This window comes from Erpetoichthys calabaricus, chromosome 13, assembly GCF_900747795.2.
Source record: "Erpetoichthys calabaricus chromosome 13, fErpCal1.3, whole genome shotgun sequence".
NCBI classification, from domain to species: domain Eukaryota; kingdom Metazoa; phylum Chordata; class Cladistia; order Polypteriformes; family Polypteridae; genus Erpetoichthys; species Erpetoichthys calabaricus.
In genome coordinates, this window is record NC_041406.2 from 49672378 (window position 1) to 49694482 (window position 22105).

Consider the following 22105-nt stretch of genomic DNA (forward strand, 5'->3'; position numbering starts at 1 on the left):
TTCCCGCCGAAAATCCTTGCCTCTCTCGGTTGTTATGGCAACCATACGCCGGCATCAGGCAGCTGGAAAGTGTACTCGGGCGGGATCCTCCCAGAACGGGACGTCACCAATGGTGCCTGAAGGGCTATTTAAAACACCCTCCCAGACAACATTAAGAAGTGACGGACAATTCAGAAGGCTAACCCGACTGTCCATTATGTAGCCTTGCTACAAAGTGACGTCCTCGGGGCCGGGACAGGTAGGATTTCTTGTATTTGGTCTGCTGAGAGAAAAGAGAGAGGTTTAGTGCAACCGGTTGCCCCCCAGCCTGGCGTGGGATTGCCGTTTTCTGGTCCCTTTGGTTGACTCCCAAGCGCAGTGTGTGACAATATATTCAAGATTCAAGCCTAAGAGCCTTGTTCTTCCTAAGCCCCCATGATTTTCATGATCACACCTGTTATCTTTTCAAGCCTGCAGGAGGCAAAAATCTGTCTATAAACTTTATGCACCTAAAATGGAATCAGAGATCAATATGGGTGGTAGAAAATAACAATGCCCAGTATGGGAAATTTTTGAATACAATATTGAAGGCATTAATTATGAGCATATTGTGTTGGAGAAGGATATGTTGTGTGCCGTAGACATTTAGAGTAAAAAAACCCTCAAACTTTAAAATTCACCTAAATTTCATCACAGATTGGCCCATTTTGAGAAAGAAAAGGAAAAGATAAAAAGTGCCAACAGTCAATGCACATTTGTTCAGCACAAATGACATAGAAAATATTTTTAAAATTATAAAATTGTTCAGATTCAATATCTGGTTGTGATTATGCTTGTTTTTATCAGACAAAAACAATACCAGATAGCAAACCATGTAGTATAGTAATCTTCCACTAACATTAATCTCATATGAAAACCTGTTAAGTGTACAGTTCTGTCTGATTGTGACACAAAACTAAACTCCATAGTAGCTCTTTAACCATACCATAATTGCTAAAACTAAAAGTGAAACTAATCTATGTAAAAATAAAATAGAAATGTCTTAGTGAAATAAAAACTAAATTAAAACTAAAGATACACGATGAAGGAAAACTAAAGCTAAACTGAATTTCCAAGTAAGACCAAAAATAATATAGAAATAAAAACTAATATAAAAAGGCAAAACTATAATAACCTTGGTACACACCAAACTCCGGCTATTCAACAGAAACATCAAGACAGTCGTAATTTATAGAGCAGAGACTTGGAGAACAACTGGAACAATAGTCAAGAGAGTGTAAGTTTTCATGAACAGTTGCCTAAGGAAGATTCTCCAGATACCCTGGCCTGACACCATCAACAATGACGACCTTAGCATCACCAGGCAAGTCCTAAAGTGGAAACCTCAAGGGGGAAAATAAAAAGAGGTCGGCCAAAAAACACCAAGCCCCTTGACCTTGAGGCAATCATCAAGAAAATGGGATTTACTTGGAAACAGTTGGAGAAGACAGCCCAAGACAGAGATGTCTGGAGATCCCTTGTTGACTGCCTATGCTTTGGAGGAGTAGCAGGAAGAATCCATCCAACATTTTAGCTGGGTGGAGTCTAAAGCATAGGAAGTCCACTGTGGGTGATGAACTGCTCATTCTTATTCCCAAAACAAATGGGCAGAAGCTTTATTTGGCAAGGCTCCAAAGATGAACTTAGAACAGTGCAACGTGGTCAACTCCTAACTTTCAGTTTTGTTGTTCCTGTGTGAACATTCTAGCCATCTGTCTGACAGAGAAGACTGACCTTAAGGGTCTCAGTCCCCAAAGAAGGCTGTGAGCAATTAGGCAATTACTGGCACGGCCAACCCAAATGATTGTCATTATACTGCCCTTGGTGAGCACTGCTATGGTGTTATGTAAAATGGTGTCTTACTGAAATAAAAAGATGTATGTAGGCACATAATAAAATGCACTTCATAGGCTGTATTTCTTTGTTTTCCACCACCAGTCAAACTCATACAAGAAGATCTTCAAATTCTTGGTGACTCTTGGCTGAAGCTTGATATATGACTTGATAAAGTGGCCTTCTGCAAAAGGGCATCCAATCCTATCGGAGAGGCTCACATCTGGATTGTGGTGCCTTTTTCTATGTTTTCTTAGCTTAAACTTTACATTAGCACACTCCTGCAGTAGTCTGGTGTCACACACCATTCAAGAGCTGCCTGAAGCTACTGGGAGAAGCTCCAGCTTCATTGTAATTGCAAATTTGATCATGAAAATGGACGGAGTGCCACTGTCTGAATACAGAAAAAAAGTAGGCTCAGTGTTTTTTTTCTTTTGACCCTTCATCTGGAATTAGTAGTTCGCTGTTGAAATGTCACTTTCTCTCAAGCGTGTCTAAAGAGCTGAAGCTTTGCAGTACGTCACCATACAGAAAATTAGTTAAGTGAATGCTGCTTACTGTAGTTCAGTGGAACCAAACGCAAATTTATACCTCTCAGGCAAAATGTTTTTAATAATGAGACAATATTCTGGATTGTAATAAATGCACAGTACATGCATGAAGATACAGGAGCAAAACACTTGGGTTATGTCAATTATCCTGGCAAAAAGTGAAAGGGAACACTGGGTTTGCGTGTCCTGTGGTGTATCACTAGGTCTGATTTTGTTCATTTTTGATGCTGTATGGTTGATTAGGCCTTGCCTTTTATTTAACTCACCTATCTGTTAAATGAGCGATTGTTTGAGCACACACATAAACCTCTTAAAATATTGTTCACCTATTTTGATAGTGCCTGTCATACCCAGATTGAGCATTAGGAGCACAGGTGTATTTGTCTTTATCCATGTGTTATAAGGTTATCACTATTATGCAGCTGTTTACATGGCTGGCTACATTTTTGTTATCTCTGCATTTCTTAAGGCTGTAATGTCCCATGAGTCCTGTAGCACATGGTGCTGCAGTGCTTCGGGTTCAAACCCTGGATTGGTCACTGTCTCTGTGGTGTTTGCCTCCCATATTCCAAACATACTGTATAAATGATAGGCTGACTGTCAGCGATAGCGTGCTAATGACTGTGCCGTGCTGTGAACTGGCTTTCTACTTATGGTTGGATTTCTGTGCCCAGTGTTGAAGGTACACTTGCAGTTAGAGTGTTGGTCAAGTGCACAGCATTGGGTGTCAGGTAGGTGTACAGCATGTCTGTCATGACCTCCTCTACTATGAATCCAAAAAAGTAACAGTTATTATTAGATAGGAACCTAAGCATGTTTCCAAATGAGACAAAGCTTGACCTTTTTGCTTTAACAAAAGCCGCTGCCACTTTAAGCCTCCAACGTTACACTCTGTCTACAGTGAAGTTCACCCCGGGCATTTAGGATTTTGCAGTGCTGGCATTTTCATGGAACACAGGTTGTGTTTCTTCGTAATGGAATTTCGTTAATCTTTCTTCAATTATAACCTCAGTGAGCAAACGGGGAAGGGTCACAAAGTTTCACCTCATCAGGATTCACATGTTTCACTTTTTCAGCTCCTTTGTTCAAAACTGTTTGGACAGCATTTGACTGAACTTACGTAAATTATTCCTGGCCCCTTGTGTGAAATACGAGCTTCATCACAGCAACATTATATTGGATACATCCAGTTTTTTTTTCCTTTATCCATTTTCCAGGCCATCACGTGTAATAATTTCATGTGTCACCTGCCTCATGTGGCAAAGCAGGCAGCTTGGAATTAGGGGACTACGGATTCCATTTTATTTTTTGTCAAGTTCCATTTTAATTTATTCCATCTTTCCATTTTTAGTATTTATTTTTCTGTTATTCTGGCTTTTTACGTTTTTATCTTCTGTAAAATTTACAATGTAATATAGGTGCAAAGAAACAAAAACAACTGCATAATTAACTTCTTCGTCTATGTTTTAAACAGTTTCACAAACAGTAAATTATATGTAAAAAAATATCCAATACAAATGGGGAAAATATAGTGTTGAAACTTTCAACTTTAATTATCCTAAATATTTCACATAACCTTAAAGTATTAGATTAACATAAATGTTTTATAAAATTAGTTAAACTGTACTTGTAAGACTAAACAACTGTAAACCTTTTGCTTTTTACCATGAAGTGCTTATTTGAAATGAAACTGCATGAATGTAAAACTGCTTATTTGGCCATCTCTGAGACAAATCTCCGTTGAAATACATGTCAGTGAAGTACTTTGTTTTTTTTGTTTTTTTTAAGGACTCCCAACAGCAGGCTCTGCCAGTCTTGCAAATCTGCCCTTCACCCATTTCCAGTACTGTGATAGCTCAATAGAGGGTGAGAAGGACTCGCTGTAGGAGACCCAATGCATGTGTGCTACCCTCTCCTCACAGCTCTGGTCAGGGATTAGCTAGCACCTTCAGAATGCTATTGTGTTCAATGTGTCTTTACGTTGCTAGAGCCTGAGTAGGGTCAAACTCACTAACTAATCGATAGACATCCTTTACAGGGTCGACATCCCAGTGCTTTGAGATTTGAGCAGAAGCCTGGTAAAAGGCATCATGAAGGTGACCCAGCACCTCCCTCCTTTGACACATCATATTTAAATGCTCATTGGTTTTAGGACCAAACCTGCATGTTTTGGCTGCCCCATGGATTAGGTACGAGCCCAGGAGCTCCATAATATTATAAACAGACATAGTGGGTGAATTCTATCCCAAGTGGTAAATGCCCTAACTAGTTTGCAGTAGGACTCATAAATGAATGCCAGCTTCAACTGTAGAGCATCTATCTTCTGATCTTTTTCTAGGAGCCCAAGAATATTCTTGAGAGCCTGAGATGATGAGTTTCAGCTAGGAAGAACTCTTTGTAGAGTTCAAGGTGCTCATCACGAAACACAACTGTTTCAGACTAGCTGTTCTGGTGTTCCCTGCTTCAGGAGAAACTTTGGTTTGGACCCGCTCCCTCACTTGGCAAAAAGGCTGCTCAACTTCTTTTCCTTGCCGGCTTCTTCAAAAAGTCAAACTTCACACCTGTCATCAGTGACGCAACCTCATTGAAATACATTTAATGCTGCCATGTTTCGCCATGTGACACATACCTCTTACATGAATACTGTCGGGCATTGTCTCCTTAGGCACTTTATTGCATGCTGTTATTCAGTATGATGCATTATCAGTGACAAAATCCCACACATCACGGACGTTGATGTTCTTGTTGCGGAGGGAGCCTATTATTGCTTAGAAGAATGTTTGGTAGTTGCAGCATTCAAAGAAAATTAAATCTGGTAAATAGTATTTGTTCTGAAAAGCTGTATCGCAAAAGAAAAAAAAAAGATTAATCAAGTAATTTTTTTTATTTTTGCAGACCAACTTTATATAAGTTAGGTATTGTCAACCAGCCACAATCCTGTCTACCACTCTTTCAAGGTTGGTTAAAAAAAAAAAGAAATGCACACATGACAAGGAACTACCAGTAGGTGGAAAAATGTTTTCATTTCTCATATATCACAATATTGAGGACATTGTGGTCTTGGATGTCTGTTGGTTCATTAACAACACCAAACATCTTCTGCCTTCAAATCTTGGAAAGCACTGCATCAATGTGTGCACTGAAGACTTGCAGCAAATGGATTTGCCAAAAGACTGTTCTCATTTTCTGGTAATGCACCAGCATGCTTACAATATTTAATTTAAAATGGATGAAGTTTCTTCATTTTCTAAAGAGGAATATCGGATTCAACACAAACGGCAACAGAATCTTCCACAAAGTTGCATCTGCAATCACAAGCTCTTAGTGCACTTGTGATTGTGGTTTGACAAGCTGCACAATTGGCCTGACTCTGCCTCCATTCTTTGTTTCTGAGATGTGCCTGAGATTTAAGGTGGTCATTGCATGTGTCCTTGTTGCAGAATGAATGACTATCTGATTCATAGTACTCACAGGGGTGCTGCTTAGCCTGAACTTTGGCTGTCAGTGTTGAATTTCTTTTTCTTTTTTGACGGCTTAGATGTTTCAGTTGTTACCTTTATAATAGAATTCAACTGTACATGCTCAACAAGTGAAATGTGATTTGATACACTTAGCCACATCAATGAAGCAGATGTAATTTTTTTTAAATTATTAGACTTTTACACAAAAACTCAGTTTTTATGTGTGGATTCCATAATTTCCTTTGTGATTCCACAAAAATGGATTCCTTGGGGCCCTAGGAAACTGTCATGGGTTCCAGTATATTTAAACACAAGATTAAGTTAATTTGTCACCATGGGGCATCCTGACCCAACAGCCCCAGCCCCATTGTGCAGGGGCATCTGTGACCCTTCTGGAAGAAAACCCAGAGTGAAGCTTACTCTCTTGCGGCCAAAGTCCATTGGTGACAAACCGTGTCATAAGGGGAATTTCTTTGATGTGGCATGCTGGACATGTGTGAGCCACAAGCTGTTGGGTTCTCAAAAACTCAAAGGCTGACACTTTGTGTCTAGAAGTAAGACTCAGTCATCCAAAAGAGGCCTACTAACTAAATTAGCTTCAGCCCAAACTCTAGCTGCAGGCTTCATGGCCTGCACAGGCACAGCAAAAGAGGTTAAAGCTTTTTAATTTCAAAAGCTAGATTTGGTGGAGAGGAAAGCCATAAAAACCCTCTGGCCCACAAAAATAAAACAGCATTCTCTTAATAGTTTAAGGTTTATCACAAGGGTACCTTTAAATTAGAGCAGGAGTCCAATAACCAGAAAATCCAAAAAGTCCAAAAATCAACAAAAAAGCACTACCCAGGAGAACAACAAGAATACAAAAGCAGCCAGTTCATGGACTGGGATGTACCCCTGACTGTATTGTGGCACACTGGGGCAGCAGGGTTTACTTCATGTTTATCCCTGTGATGAACCTCATTCTTTTTGGAATAATTGTGTGCTGTCTTGCTTATTTCTGATGTATTGTTAAAAGGAGATACTCTGGTGACAGTGTCACTTGGTGAGCATATATGTCTTTTATAGCCTTACTTTTCTCTTGTGTGTCATGTTTCTTGTCATCGGTATACCAAAGGCTTTACTGAGAGCTAACATTCAAAAGAAACAATGTAAAAGGGGAAAGCCTGGCATCAAAACAACCCTTAGTGATCTTCAGAAAACCAAAGGAAGAGATAAACTGTGAAAATTCTGACTTTTTAAAAAAAACTGCTGCTTGATAAAGATATATATATATATATAAAACTTTTAACATGAGTCAAATCCTGGACTTGCCTAAAAAGTCAACCTGAAACAAACAAATGCAGTATAGTGTCTATATTTAGAAACCATAAAAACAGAGCAAAGTATGAAAGAAATCAGAAACTCCATTAAAGTACTCACTGTAAAGATTGGTCCCACTGTGATACGCTATGCTGTTCTGGGGGGCCTGACCAAGGACGGACTTGCAGCTGTGGCCCACTCTCTGAATCTTGGTATAATGTTGACTGGACACATAACACACTGACACAAAAATGAAAATACATAATGAATAATCAAAACCTGTGGTGGGCTGGCACCCTGCAGGGGTTTGTTTCCTGCCTTGTGCCCTGTGTTGGCTGGGATTGGCTCCCGTGACCCTGTAGTTAGGATATAGCGGTTTGGATAATGGATGGTTGGATGGATAATCAAAACAATATTCAAAACATAACCTACAAAAGGACAAAACACACAATATACACAATAATGATATTTAAAGAACAAATGAAAGGCCACAATAAATGCAACTCCATTTAAGGCAGGGTTGAGATCCTGGATGAAACATGGCACTGTGCCTCAGGTTATGTCACATTCTTTCAGAAAATAAAATGGTCACACATGAACGTGGTGCTAATTTATCATTCCACTTTGGATTCAGAAGACCATTCCAGGTTGAATTTAGGATTTTTCAGCATCTTCACCGTAGACCTTGGAACTTCAGCAATAAAAATACTGCATATATTTTCATGCAGCTTTGATACCCAAGTAACATGATGCTGTCTGCCCGAGAAAACACAGTGCCACTCTGAGGTCACTTTCTTTAAGTACCAACAGGTTTACTGAAGTATGCCCTTCAAATACCCCAGTTAATTATTGCTCTAGATGGGCAATTAAAGCTGTGAAAAGCAAGATGATTAGTGAAATGGGGATTTCATATAACCTTTTACTGTTTAACTTTGTGGATTCTTAAGCTCTTGATGTAGATGATCTTCTTCCTTCAAGTGGTAAAAACTTGTTATTGTTCAGATAACCGTGATCATCGGCCATATATGAGAACACTGCAAAAATAAAGATGTATGAATAGAGTACAGTGAAATTCTTACATGTAATTAATCATTAATACTTGGATTATTTCCTAAGCTTCAGTCTGAAAAGTATTGATAAATACAGTAGCTACTGAAAGCATCAGAATTTGTAACACCAAGCTGTCATTTTCAGAAGTAAGCAACTCTGGAGAGCGTTTTCAAAAGCCCCTGTTTTTGGGGGTTAAAAATCCTGGGGTATTGTGGATGAAAGGCAAAAATGGAGACTAATGCCTGTGGTTTTAAACAAAAACGTAGCAGTGTGGACATAGCCATAGCATGCACAAGTTGCTTTGGCAAATGGACTCTTTTAAAATAAATCTGAAGAGATGTGCTTTTCATTACACTCCATTATCAAAAAATGTATGAATTTGTAGAGCTTAAGAGAACATACAGCCGTATAAAGTGTTCAGTTCAGTTTCTAGTGCTTTCGAAGTATAAAGTTTTTGATTGTTTGACTTGACATAACCACCAACATCCAGTAATCCAAAAGAAATGAACACCTGCTTATCTGTTTGTTTGTTTCCTAAACAGGCAAGTTGGAAGTTCTGACACAAGGATCTGTTTTATCATGGAGCGTGTCACAATCATCCTGGTCCGTCGCCATCCGGACATTTGTACTGTAGGGATACCTGGGGGCCAGCAGCAAAGGAGTGATGTCCAAATTACTGAGACCCCTGCCAATATAGTAGCCAAATCTGAAAAGTTCTTTCTGTGAAGGCCTCTACATTCTGCACTTGCTAGTCTGAACAGAGAAGAAGAAAGAAGAGTAAGAGCACACAGGTCAGTCATGTAATTGCAGCCTGACACTTTCTGCCATTTTCTAACTGCTTTGAAACTCTGCAAGCTTTTTTGTGTTTGTTCTGAATTTTAATAATTTAATTAACACAAAAAAGTAATCTGTATTTTAGGAAAAAAGACCCGCTATAGCTGGGGATATGATTCAACTTGTCTCTTTTCAAAGTATACCTCACAAAATGAAAAAATGTTCTGCAGTTGCTAGCGAACACTTTTGGTTTTTGTTTTTTTTTCTTGGAGCCTGGTAAGACAGATGAATATGAAGTGTAAACATCTAAAACAACTTGATGCCATTCAACTTTGTTTTGCCCGATTGTTACTTGCACTCAATGCATGTCTGGCAGGATCTCAAATGTGTGCAGGAGAGGAGCAGCATCTGCTGAGCAAAGAAACTTTTTGCTTTCTATCGTTAATTTTGTGTAGCAATGATTGATGGAACAGGCCTGATGGGATGTCTCTGTGATTTTCCAGGGCTGGATGTGGCTTCATTCATGCACAATTACATTTCAATTCCGGCCACTTCATTGAAGGCTAAATGAATAATTATTTAGCTAATAATTGACAGGCAGTGACTGGAGCACTGTCAGATGTGCCAGCTACAGGATGTACCAAAAATTAGATTTAATTATTACACTGAGACCTTTGCCTCCTGCAGCTGGAAATACATCCTCCTTCTGGTCAGCAATGGATTTCTTTGCTAATTTGCTGTTTTGTCAGCTGAAGCTTGACAAATGACTCCTGCCAAGTGATTTCATCAGCCTCACCGTCTGTGGATAGTGACAGCACAAGTCCAAAGTAAAGTGAGTGTGCACACGAGAGACAATCACTCATCTCAACGAAAAACTGTTGCACTTTTATTATTTGTCAATGCATTCCAGTTTTCTCCTGGTTAGCCTTCTGTGATGTCCAAGGATCCCATGCAGTGATGGTGCCAACATTAGATGAAGCACCAGACTTGATGATCCTTAAAAGCCAGCTTAGGAATCAAGAGTGAGCTAAATACACTGGAAATATGAAGGGACAGCGATTACCTTTGCAAACACACTTTGTAGCTCTGATTAATAGTTTGCCGTCTTTCACTCAGGTCTCCAGCAATGCTGCATGATGTTCTTCTCCTTCAGTATTTTAACTGTGACAGCTTTGCGATTAGTCGGTTTGAGTGCCGACCTGTTCATTGTGTGTAATTTGTACCTGCTCTGAGTGTCTTTGTGGTCCATCTCCAAGTACTTGAGTGTTCAAGTACTTATATCCCAATATGACAAGAAGAAATCTGATAAATGAGAGGAGACCATGCAGTCCATTTGGGCTTTTTGGTTAGCTAATGGCTAAGTGGTCTCAACATCCACATAGTTCTTAAAGGCATTTCAACTTCTTGATGTGGTAGTTTGCTACAAATTCCCACAACTCTTTGTGTGTTTCAGTTTGAAATTACAAAAAGGTTGGCAGTGTTATAATGGCACATTTTTATGTGTGTGTTTTTGTGTATGTTTTTTTTAACATGAGAATTCTGTTTTGGAGGTTTATTTTTAATTCCGATTTAGTTTTGCAAATTTTACATTTGTTCACATCATGTTTTTCTTTGTTTATGCAATGCAGGTTAGAAGCGCCATGTGACTGAGTTCACTGCGCTGATTGCATCATGAGTACAAGGCTATAAATTTGGGATGGTCACAACATGCACTATCCCGTGGAGGATACACTGTGTGCTGAATGTTCTGATAGTGTAGTTTGTTTCTTTTCTAAGTAGGCCCTTGTGCTAGATTTGAAATTCGGTATTGACTTTGCTTTGCTTTTCGACTACTGATTAACATCTTGTCCTTTTCAGTCCTGGGGTCTCATGTATAAACAGTGCGTACGCACAGAAATGTTGCGTACGAACGTTTCCACGCTCAAATCGCGATGTATAAAACCTAAACTTGGCGTAAAGCCACGCACATTTCCACGGTAACTCATACCTTGGCGTACGCAATTTCTACGCTCGGTTTTGCAGACTGGCGGCCCAGCGTCAAAGCAGTGCTACTGTTCCTGTGTGGTCACCCTTTCTTTCTTAGATCCACATTCCTGGCGCGACTTTATAAATACACTGAAATTAACTGCATATTGTTTATTAGTGTAACGCATCTGATTGTAATTAACCTGCAGCAATATAATGGTCCAGGGAATAGCCATAGTATTCCAAATACCATAACTGCTTTAGCGTTGTAACTCTCACTGCATCTTCTTCTTCTTTCAGCTGCTCCCGTTAAGGGTTGCCACAGCAGATCATCTTTTTCCATATTACTCTCACTGCACCACTTGGAGTATTTATATCACTGTATCTGAGTGGGGAATCACAGCAGCAGCTGATCGGAAAGAGAATTATCGGTATACAGCATGAAGCAGACGCTGCCTGAGCCACGGCAAAACGCTTTAGAGACTTTCCTGTACGGACTTCGCGGTTTAGAAAACAGTTTCATCCCAAGAACTATAAACGCACTCAATCAGTCCATCAAGTGCTCCTTGTAGAACTGTTAACTTATAAGTACAATTACCTCACCGTAAACTTGCACTACAGTTATAATATTGCACAACCTGCGCCACTTTATAAAGCGCGTATTTACATATGATGACGGTATTCATTTTTAAGATGAAATGCAGCAAAATATGTTGATTATATTATACAGATAAAACTTTAACTTCATTTAAATAATCTGTATTGTTAATAATTAAACATGTGAGGACACGGTGCCGCAGTGCTAGCTAGTTCAGTAATTGTTCCTGCATTGCATTGTATTCTTGCTGGTGCTGACGCGACACTGGAAAGATAGACGGATATAATAATTAAACATGTACTACGAAGATATTTCAATGTTCCTTAAAAGTTTTGAAGAATCGGCGTTCTAAGCTTACAGATGGCTTCACGTCTATATAGCTGATTGTGTGGCGATTGGGTTGTTGGAGAAAGAAAAGTAAGGACAGGAATTGGAGGTTAGTACGTTTGAAAGAGACAGTACTTCTGTAGTAAATTATTTCATCGAAGGTCGCACATGGCACAGCAAGCCTCTTGCGTGAGACATGAACAAGCACTGCGCCACCGTGTCTCCATGTTTAATAACATGCTTTCATTCCTATCATCATGAAAAAGATATCACGTATACATCTCAGTATTTTAATTATTCAGAGAGCTGTAATTTCACGAATATAATGGATTCTGTGTCCTGTCAGAGAAAGAGAAAGCCCGTTTAAAAAGCAGGTATTCATTCACACACAGAGCACATAGAAGATCAAATACAGAACAAAGCATTTAACATGCCACTTTAGTTACAATGGGATTTGAGAAACTAGTAAATTAAACGATTTTAAGATGAAATGTATGATGTTCTACTTTAATGGCAAAATAAATTACGTGATTAAAGTGGAAATTTCGAGATTAAAGTTGACATTTCGTGCTTTTTTCCCCACTGTGTGCCTTTTTTTTTTTGTCAGTACCCTAATAAGCTTTCATATGACACACAGATGGTGGGCTACGACTTGCCTTTTCACGCCGACTTTGATATGTGATTTCTTTTTTATTTCGGGCACTGTGCGACTTTGTGAACTTGAACCTTCGAGTTTCTCCGACACTGTCACTCGATCAACTTCCTTTTGTTGATTATACCACTGTTTAAACCAACAAATAGTACGTTTTTCCTTTGCCTCCACTTGGTATTCGCTGAAATTCTTATATTTTCCCCCGTGCTTTTCCCATTGTCTTTTCACAGAAGGCTATTTATATCGATTTGCATATTCAAAGAGGCGTAATTCTGGGAGGAGTTGGGGCGGGACAGAAGGCGCGTGCACGTGAGTTACTTTTCACGCTGATCAGGATTTATGTAGTGGAAGAACGTGAAAGTTTGTGTACGCACAGATTCCTGCATCTGGATTTTTCTGTGCGTACGCACATTCCTGCTTTTGTGCTTACGCCGTGTTATAGTGTGCGTTCTACGCACGCCGTTATACATGAGGCCCCTGGTTACTCGTTTTTAATTTTTGATTTCCCGGTTTTGACCATGGCCCTGCCGGACTGCATCTGTCTTCATTAACCCTCTCCTGGTTTGCTTTCTCACAATAATTCTTGAACATATTATGTGTCACGGTACGGAAGCTCCAAGATCATCCTGGAAAATACATTGCTTCTTCCACTGTATTCCCCATCCTGCTGATGAAAGTTACAAAAGTACAACTGGATTAAGCAAAGGGACAATTTTAATTATTACTTCATAACTGAAAGAACTTTGTCTGTCCCCAGGAGGAAATTTGGGTTTTTATAGAAACACATTAAATAGATAGACAGTTAGATATACACACTCTCTATGGTCTGAACACATACCAGAATGACGGATTTTATTTGTAGTCAGAGGTGCACAGAGTGAATAGAATAGAAAAGGCGACAGGACTGTTCCATGTGGTGCTCCAGTCATATCCATATCAAAAACACAGTCCTTGAGTCTCACACACTGTGCACTACCTGACAGATAGTCCATTATCCAGGGCACCACTGGCTTATCCACCTGCATATCTCTGAATTTACCCTTTAACGGGGATGGCAGGTTAGTACTGAAGGTGCTTCTGCCAGCTTTGTCCAAGTGAGGATAAGCCTCGTAAAGTAGATAGATAATGGCAATCTCCACTGCAAACTCTGATGAAGAGGACTTCACTGTAAGCTCTACGAGTCTGATATGGTTTGTTTTTTCTTACAATTGCATGAAACTTGAACCAACTATTTTAAAATATAATTGTATAATGCATTCTGGAGCACTTTCAAATTACCTGAAATTTAATTCTGGCTTTGGTGCCTCTCCATGCCGCCTCATACTGTTAATGACTGCACATGTCGAGTTTCCAAACAAGTTCCTTATGCGGCATCATACATAACATTTTCAAACCTGCTTAATTCAGGTTGGGGCACAGGGTAGAGCCTGTCCTGGCATTACTGAGTGTAATGCAGGAAAATGGCCCTGGTAGCCCATTGTAGAGCTTACTTTTGAATGCACACACTTAGATTAGGGCCACCACCAATTCCCCTAACCCATTCATGTCTGGGATGAAAAGCCACACAGAAATAGGGACACCATCCGAAATCCACACTGACCAGTGAATTTTGGGTCAAAGCCTTGAAGGTGGAGCCGTGAAGCATCAGTGCTGATTCCCTATTGCCTGTACATTTTTAATAAAAATCAATAAATGTTCCATTGGGTGACCATTCTCTTTTGGAGGTTTTTATATGGTATGTATAAAGATTTTATCCCACTCAGGTATGCTGTTTTATCTGGAATGACCATCAAAATCATCATGGAGGACAACGATGCAGCACGATGTTACAGACCGTGGCGCTCCAGTTTAAAGCAGTGCCATGATGAGCAAGTATGAAAGAAACATGAACCAGGAAGCACTGAGATGAGAGCACCCAGTTTTCTGGAATACAGACCTCAGTATCTAGTGGTTTCAGTTCATCAAATGTCACAGGTCTCTATTGAAAGCCAATGCTCACCCAGAAGTATAATGCATACAGTGCAGCTGTGAAGAATAAAGAACATTTTTGTTTTGAAACTCACAAGCAGAAGAGAGGCTCATGTTTCTGATGTTTCATGTTTAGAGCAGAATGAAAAAAAAAGGGCAGAGGTGACAACTGAACTCGCCACATACCTGTAAAGCATTCATACAGCACTTGCTCAGTCAAACAGCGTGCCATTGGCGATCCGAAAAAGAGGCAAACTCATGATACTCCGCAAATGTGAAACTGCGTGAAAGTCATCTCTCATCAGGGAGTTGTGTGATTTGACAAACGCTGTGATTTCTAGTCAAGTAACGTGACTTCCTCTTATGATGAGTTCAGCATGTGCAGTCATCAATTTTGGCAGAGGTCTTGTAATGTGACTTTGTCTTTAGTGTGAGACTGAAACCACATATGGCTGTTGCTACTTTGCATTAATGTGGTGTCTTAGAAATGCTGGCCAACAGAACAGTGACAGGATGGGCTGGCGACTTACTTAAAATCATTAACAGTAACACAAGTTTTTACACTTTTGCAAACAAGTGCTTTATTTACTAGACTATAGATATTTAATATTTGTACAAATGCAAAAAAGAACAAAAAAGGTTTAAAACCATACAGAAATAATGTAAAAATTTTACATAGTTAAACAAACCTTTATGCATTAATTATCAATTTTTAACAATAAGCGTTCTGAAAGCCAAAAAAAAGCTAATTATAAAATAAACAAGTATTAAGTGCTGCACAGAAAGTTATTTACAAATATGTACCAAATATTTACTCCTTCCAAAAAGGAAGGTGGTTGAGTTACATGTACAAGATTACAAAATTATGAAATTCTATACAATATTTATACTTGTGAATACTCTATATATAGGCATCTCTGACAAAAAAAGAAACCTCCAGTACGTAACTACAGCTCTTTTGCCTTTGAATCACAAACAATGGTGCTTCAATAGTGTTTATAGCCTCACAGAAGCTGAATCATCTTGAGAAACATAACAGACAAGAAGAAATGAGGAGTCACAATAAAAAGAGTAAATGTAATGCTCCACACGCAAACGAGAAATTAGACATCCTAGGAAACAACACGTTCAGGGCACACACTGCCAATACGACGACCGTCTGCTTCAGCAACTTCTCTTAATGGAATCTTGAATTCAATTTTACCAGACAATAAAATTCAAGTTGTGAACGCTGCCGAGTGTCAGCCATCTCTTGAAACACTCCATTCCCTTCAATGGTGTTGCAGAGTGAGATGATTCGAGTTGCCTGCACAGACACAGGCCTTCTCCATTAGTACGGTTATTATTCTAATTCCAGTGCTGAGGTCAAGAGATTCCAAACAACTGAGCGCAGGCCTTTGCAGAGTCCAATGATAGACGCCACATGCATTTTCATGCTGACCGCATATTCTGTATCAAATAAGCAAAACCAAACATATACATATATTTTACTGTCATCATTATTCTTCCAGTAGAGCTCTGATGCTGGGCATCACCACACATTCTGTTCTTCAAGCCATCATGATCTAGTGTGGCCTCTCTTTTGGTCCTTTAGCTCTTGGCTTCCTTTGTACAGACAACTAAGCGGTAGTGCAAGTAACTCTGGGGGAAAAAAAATATCACAAAAGAAGGGAGGATTTCATAAGTATGGCCACTGTTCGCTCTGTGCCAAAAGAGGACAAAGTGCACAAAAGGCTACAGGAATTCTGTTATCACCAAAACACAGAAGGGAGAAGAGTGCGAAAATGTCTACAGAGCAACATTCAGTATCATTAGAGCCCCGACTTCAAGTTTCCCTTTCTCAGGGTTACAAACCATTTTCAAGTACCCAAAAAGTTGACAGGTTGTTGTTTATTGTTGAAAAAAATATGATTGAAAGGTAATCCATTGTAAAAATGACTGCTCTAGCTGTGACTAAAAGTGCCAGACACATGTAGGTCAAAGTAAACGGTTGCTATGTCCACTGCTATGTGTGACATCAGCGTACACAGACTGTCTTGATCATTGGTTATTTGTTAAGATAAATATGGGTAAAGAAAATAAATCACAATATTTTCAACACCATTGGCTAAAAGGATCACAGTTTAGTGTTTGCTGGATTCAAGGTGTAGAGTGTCAAGTACTGGCAACATGGCCTCCTAGTAATCAGACTATGAACTTGGCAGACAAGGCTATGTTACCTACCATGTCATGAACGGCCTGCAATTAGAGATGTCGTGAAAGAGCTGGCGACAAAGGTCCAGTGGTTTATATGTCGGCAGTCGTGAAACTGCTTCTACGTAGATTTGCCTTGTATTTTGGCCCGGCTGGTGTTCATATTACCCCACGTCTAACAAGTAGGCCTTTTTAAAAAATATCCATTTTTTGAAACCTATTTTTCCAGATCATGACAGGTAGGGTGGACTGTATGGTGGGGTAGCTATTGACTAGACACCAGGCCACTGTACTCCCATTGGGCAGTGTTCTGCCACCCATAAACCTCAAACACCAACCTTTAGCATGTGGCAAGCAGACACAATCCCTGGAGAAGCTTCACAATGTCACAAGGAGAACATCTAAACTCGACACTGGCAGGAATCAGACCGGGAGTGGAACTCGGGGCCCTGGGATTGTTAGGTGACACTGTTGACCACTACACTATTAAATGCTGATGGTATATTGACTTACAATACTTTTTAAAACGTGAAAATATGATTACTGGATAACTGGCGCATATTATACCAATGGAAAGAACTTTTTATAATTAAATGGCAGTCAATAATAATTGTCCACCTGGGTAGTACCCTAATTCTTGCTCACTGTTGTAATCTTGAAATGGCATTGTTTTGTTTTGTGAACGTTTTGAAAGGAATGAAAAGGTTAAGTTGGCCAAGGTGTGCAGGGTTGCTGATGGTGGGCCTCATGTATTTCATATTTCCCTTACATGAGATAATTTTCTCACAAATGAAAGTCGCAAAGTTTATGGTGGACGTGTGGCAGATGGCATTCCTAAATGTGGAGCTCAATCACCAGGTTCTAACGTCTTTAATACTATTTTCTGTTGACTTTAAACCTTTGTATATTCAGATTATAACCTATCTATCAAGCAGGGCCTCCTAATATACTCGGCAATGTGTATGTTTCCTTTGGAATGTAACTAAAGCTTTTTAATGCATTTAGCTGAAGCTTTCCAATTAAAACGTTTAATACAGTATGATAGCTGTTTCCTAAACAGCTTTGGTCCTAGGAATACACATGCAATTAAGCAGTTGCTTTTTGTATTTTACAAGTCACCCAAATATAATGCCAATAAACCTGGACCCTCGTTTAACTGTGGCGGGTCATTCTGCACTTTCAGCCACACACATCTTGCACTACAGACCTAATTAGCTTTGACAGGGTACCTTCAACCACTAATACCTCTGGAGGCTATTCTTTCCTGTGTATATACAGACAGAAGAAACATGCTGGAAGTGTTAGACAAATTCAAAAAACCCTCAAAGCAAACATCACTGTGGTTAGCCATGCAGTATGCCCATAAAAAAGAGTCAAAGGCGGTGTTTTAAAAATACAGAGCTTTATAAAGTTGGTCCTTAGAGACATGCACGTGCAAATCACATTGACCAGTTTCGCTTAATATAACCCTGACAAATTAAACCATAAGCATACAGTTTTTGCTAAAGAAGGCACTCCAGTCACTTGTACCTGGTCTTCTGACAAACACACTCTTGTTTCTAACCATTGCTGAGGAGGTCGGGTAGCAGGGGACGGTGGGGGGAATGTGGGCTAGGAGGGTGAAAGCAAGCAGAGGCAGCTTGTGCTGTAGTTCTATGGCTCTCCCTTATATGCAGGACATTTACATCACCAAAGCTGATGGCTTCTGGGAAATGATCACAGAAAGAAAAGCTGCAGCCTCAAACGAAAGACTGGCATAAAAACAAAGTGTGCAGTTTTGGATGCCAGTGAGATTACTTAAAACCAATCCCATTATTGGACTTTTTAATCTAGTACAGTAGTACCTTGAGATACGAGTGCCCCAATGTACGAGTTTTTTGAGATACGAGCCGTCACTAGGTCGATTTTTTGCCTTGAGTTATGAGCCAAAATTCGAAATACGAGCCATCAAAGAGCTTGTCGCTGCACATTCCGAGGAACTGACGATGGAGGAGTTGACAGAACTGCAGACGCGGCAACATACGGAGGTTCTGCAGGAGATCGGTATCGCAGAGGAGGTTACCTCATAAAGTGAGATAAAGGAAGTGTTTGCAATGTGGGAAAAAGTTGCAACTAATCGTGCAGCGGCGCTATTTAATGACACTTGCCTAACTCATTTCAGACACATTCTAAAGGGGAGGACTAAACAAAGCTCCTTGGATAGGTTTCTATTGAAACGCCTTGAGAATGAAAGTTAGGAAAGCGTGGCAAAAAAGAAAAAAAACGAGAAGAAAATTAAGTTAAGCAAAAGTGAAAGAAAAAAACATTACAATACGCTAATCGGCTTCGCCAACATCTGTTTATTTCTTGAGATTCTCTTTTATGTATTAGGTTTTGTTTTGTTTGTATACAATATTTGTTCATTATAAATACATTTTTCTTATGTTGAAAACATTTAACAAATAATTAGGGTGGTTTTTTGGGGACTGGCACGAACTAATCTCATTTCAATTAATTTCAATGGGGAAAATTGATTTGAGATACGAGCATTTTGACTTACGAGCTCGGTCACGGAACGAATTAAACTCGTATCGCAAGGTACCACTGTATGTGGCAGCTATAAATTTTCATTCTCTCCTTGTTTCTCTACTTCTGAAAAGATGGTAAAATGTCCATGTTACCAAATATTAATTCCATCTATTCATCCATTTCTTCTATTATTTGGGTGAAGGCCATGAACTAACCTTGGATGAACCATCACTCCAATGTAGAGCACATTTATGGACAACTCCAAACTCACTCACACCTGGTCAGCTCAGATGTGGGAGGAAAGGCAAGTAAAACTCTACATGAACACAAGGCAGTTATGCAAACTAGATACAGAAAATGAAACTCAGGACGCACAAGCTCTGAGGCAGCAGTTCATTCATTAACTCCAGTTTACTGTGCTCTTTTTGGAGCCTTCTGTTTGTAATAAGTCAGCTTTGTAATATTCTGGAACACTTGCAATTTTAAACGTTTATGTGTTACAGAATATTACAACAGCAGTCGGCTTCCTTTTGCCTGGTGACTGTCACAACACATGCACGTCTCTGATTTTTGCATGAAAAAATTATCAATGACTAGTTGAGGAACATAAAAATGTGTCTATTAGTAATGCCATGTCCAAAAAAGGGAAACATATTTTTTCTAAGTACTGCTTGTTGGCTAAATCTTGTGATGGAAAAAAGGCAAAAAAAGTATAACACTGAGTAGTTTCATAATGTTAAGTTTGAGGCAAAGCAAATTACAAGTAAATCAAAAAATTGCTGGTGACACATTTTAACAAACAACACGGCTGCAGCGCCTATCTAAAAATGTCCATCAGGATACTGGGGAGCTGACACTCTACTCAGTTCTCAGACTGCTAACACAATCATTTTAAATTCATGTTGCTATTTCTCTCTAAAAAATTGCCCATAGAAAGAAATTTTCATAGAGGGCAAGTGTGCAAAATATATATTATGCATAGTATGACCTGGCAAACTGCCCACAATAAAGCTGTTTAACCCATTTAACCATTTCAACCAATATCTTACATTTAAGAGTCGTGCCTATCTGCATTTCATTTCTCTCTCTCTTTCTAGTCTGTGTACTTCATGTGCGTATGTATGGAAGGGAGGCACTGGAATAGAATAGAATAGAATAGAATAGAATAATATGACATTATCCACTTCAGGGTCTAATCACTGCACATACATTTAAAACCCCACTTAGCATTTTGGGGACTCTTTCTCTCTATCACTCCTTTGGCAGTTTACTTTGGTGACATTTTGTAACAATACAGTGGGATTGTAACAAATCATTGACAAGTGAAGATTTCATATTTGTATTACACTAGGACTGATAGATGTCTTACTGAAGGCTTTTAACTGATTAAAGCTCTCTGTTAAGTGTATGACACACATATTTGAAGCTATTCTCATTCAAGCACAAAAAACAAAGCGGGAGAGACGCTCCTTATTAAAGTCTTCCTATGTTTTAAATGCATACTGTATGTCTACATATTTGGTCAGACAGCTGGACTGTATTTTATCCATGGTTACAATTTTCTATTGAAATAAAACTTTCTAAGTTACCGGTAACCTTAATGAGCACTATAAACTGGGAGCCACCCAGGTTAAATGATCTCTTTTTTGGATTACTGCATTTTCCTTTTTTAAAGTATACATTTTCATATGCACACACATTGTACTGCACCTTTTGTTATTCAGTGAACAGAATAAAACACTGGTAATGCTATTAATAAAAAGGAGAAAAGGAATCCAAGTAATTGCCAAGTAATATCTTCAGAAATACAAAAACACTGATTTGGAAGCTCAGGATACGATAAGTAGTCACATTGTGAGGCCTTCAACTGAATTGGTGGTTTGACAAAATTTCCACTTGTAGGTCCAGGGTGTTCTTTAGCGCCATTTGCTCTGAACAGTCTCTGGAATTTGAAGTAAAGTTACAAAGCATTTCACAAAAAAAGAAAAAAATTAATTGCATATTTCCCTTACAACTAAATACAAACAACAATTTAAAAAATTCAATTTGCCTCTAATATTAAAATTGAAGTCATTTTGGAATTTGATTCCAGGCATCAGAGTTTGTTTTTTTTTTCTTCTTCTTCTTAAAAAGAGTCTCAAACGAGGCAACAGAATTGTTTTCAGCAGTCAGTGAGCTGCTGTTAGTTTTTTAAAGAATAGGATTCATGTCTGTTCTGTGGTTGGCTAAGTGACTTAGTGCAGAGTTGCCTACGACTTCGCTGACGGCCGACGTGGAGGTTGTGATGGTGTTGTGCTGAATGACTTGCTGTTGCGAGCAGATTGGAGCAGGGCTGGCTGGTGGGCTACTCTCTGGACCTGGGAACAACAAGAGTCAAGTTAATCAGTCCACCCTGTAAGACACAAAACAACCATTTGTTACTTGCTTGCAGTTCTGAGCTGGGTCTTGCCTGACACTGGCTGTTGCTGGGATGGACTTCATAGTCCAGTCCAGAATAACTTGAGTTTAGAAAACTGGTGACTGATCTGAAAGAGCTTGAAACCTGCAAACAAAGCAACACACCCTTGGGATCTCCGTCTGAGCTACACAAATTATAAATGCATTTGGAAGTCTGCTGGGCTACCCGCTTTCTAAATCTGGTAGTCTCCTGATAGCTCAGCTTTGTATCTTTATATAGTGGCATTTTGTAAAGAGAACATTATAGTAAATAAATGTTTTTTACAGGATTGTGCCATGCTAATACATGGTCTTTTTCCCCAAATTTACAAAAATATATGATAAGAAATTAACTACACTAGCATTGTATTCTTTAGATCCCACAAATTAATTTCTGTGCCAAAAATATCAGCACTTCTGACATTCTGTGTTCCTCTGAGGTGCAATCTGCACTTTGCTGTATTAAGAACCT

At 39.2% G+C, this 22105-nt stretch overlaps 2 protein-coding genes across 6 annotated transcripts in view; both read right to left on the reverse strand.

Annotated features, from left to right (window-relative positions):
* tax1bp1b (Tax1 (human T-cell leukemia virus type I) binding protein 1b) overlaps positions 1-22105 on the reverse strand; it is a 1153251-nt gene that overhangs the window by 209414 nt on the left and 921732 nt on the right. The gene's annotated exons all lie outside the window — the stretch shown is intronic.
* Positions 17375-22105, reverse strand: part of creb5b (cAMP responsive element binding protein 5b) — a 403670-nt gene continuing 398939 nt past the window's right edge. For all 5 annotated transcript variants that reach the window (XM_051935766.1, XM_028818224.2, XM_028818226.2 and 2 more), the window contains one exon: positions 17375-21554. In XM_051935766.1, coding sequence (XP_051791726.1) covers positions 21388-21554 — 167 coding nt within the window. In that variant the 3' untranslated portion in view covers positions 17375-21387. The remainder of the gene's footprint in view (positions 21555-22105) is intronic.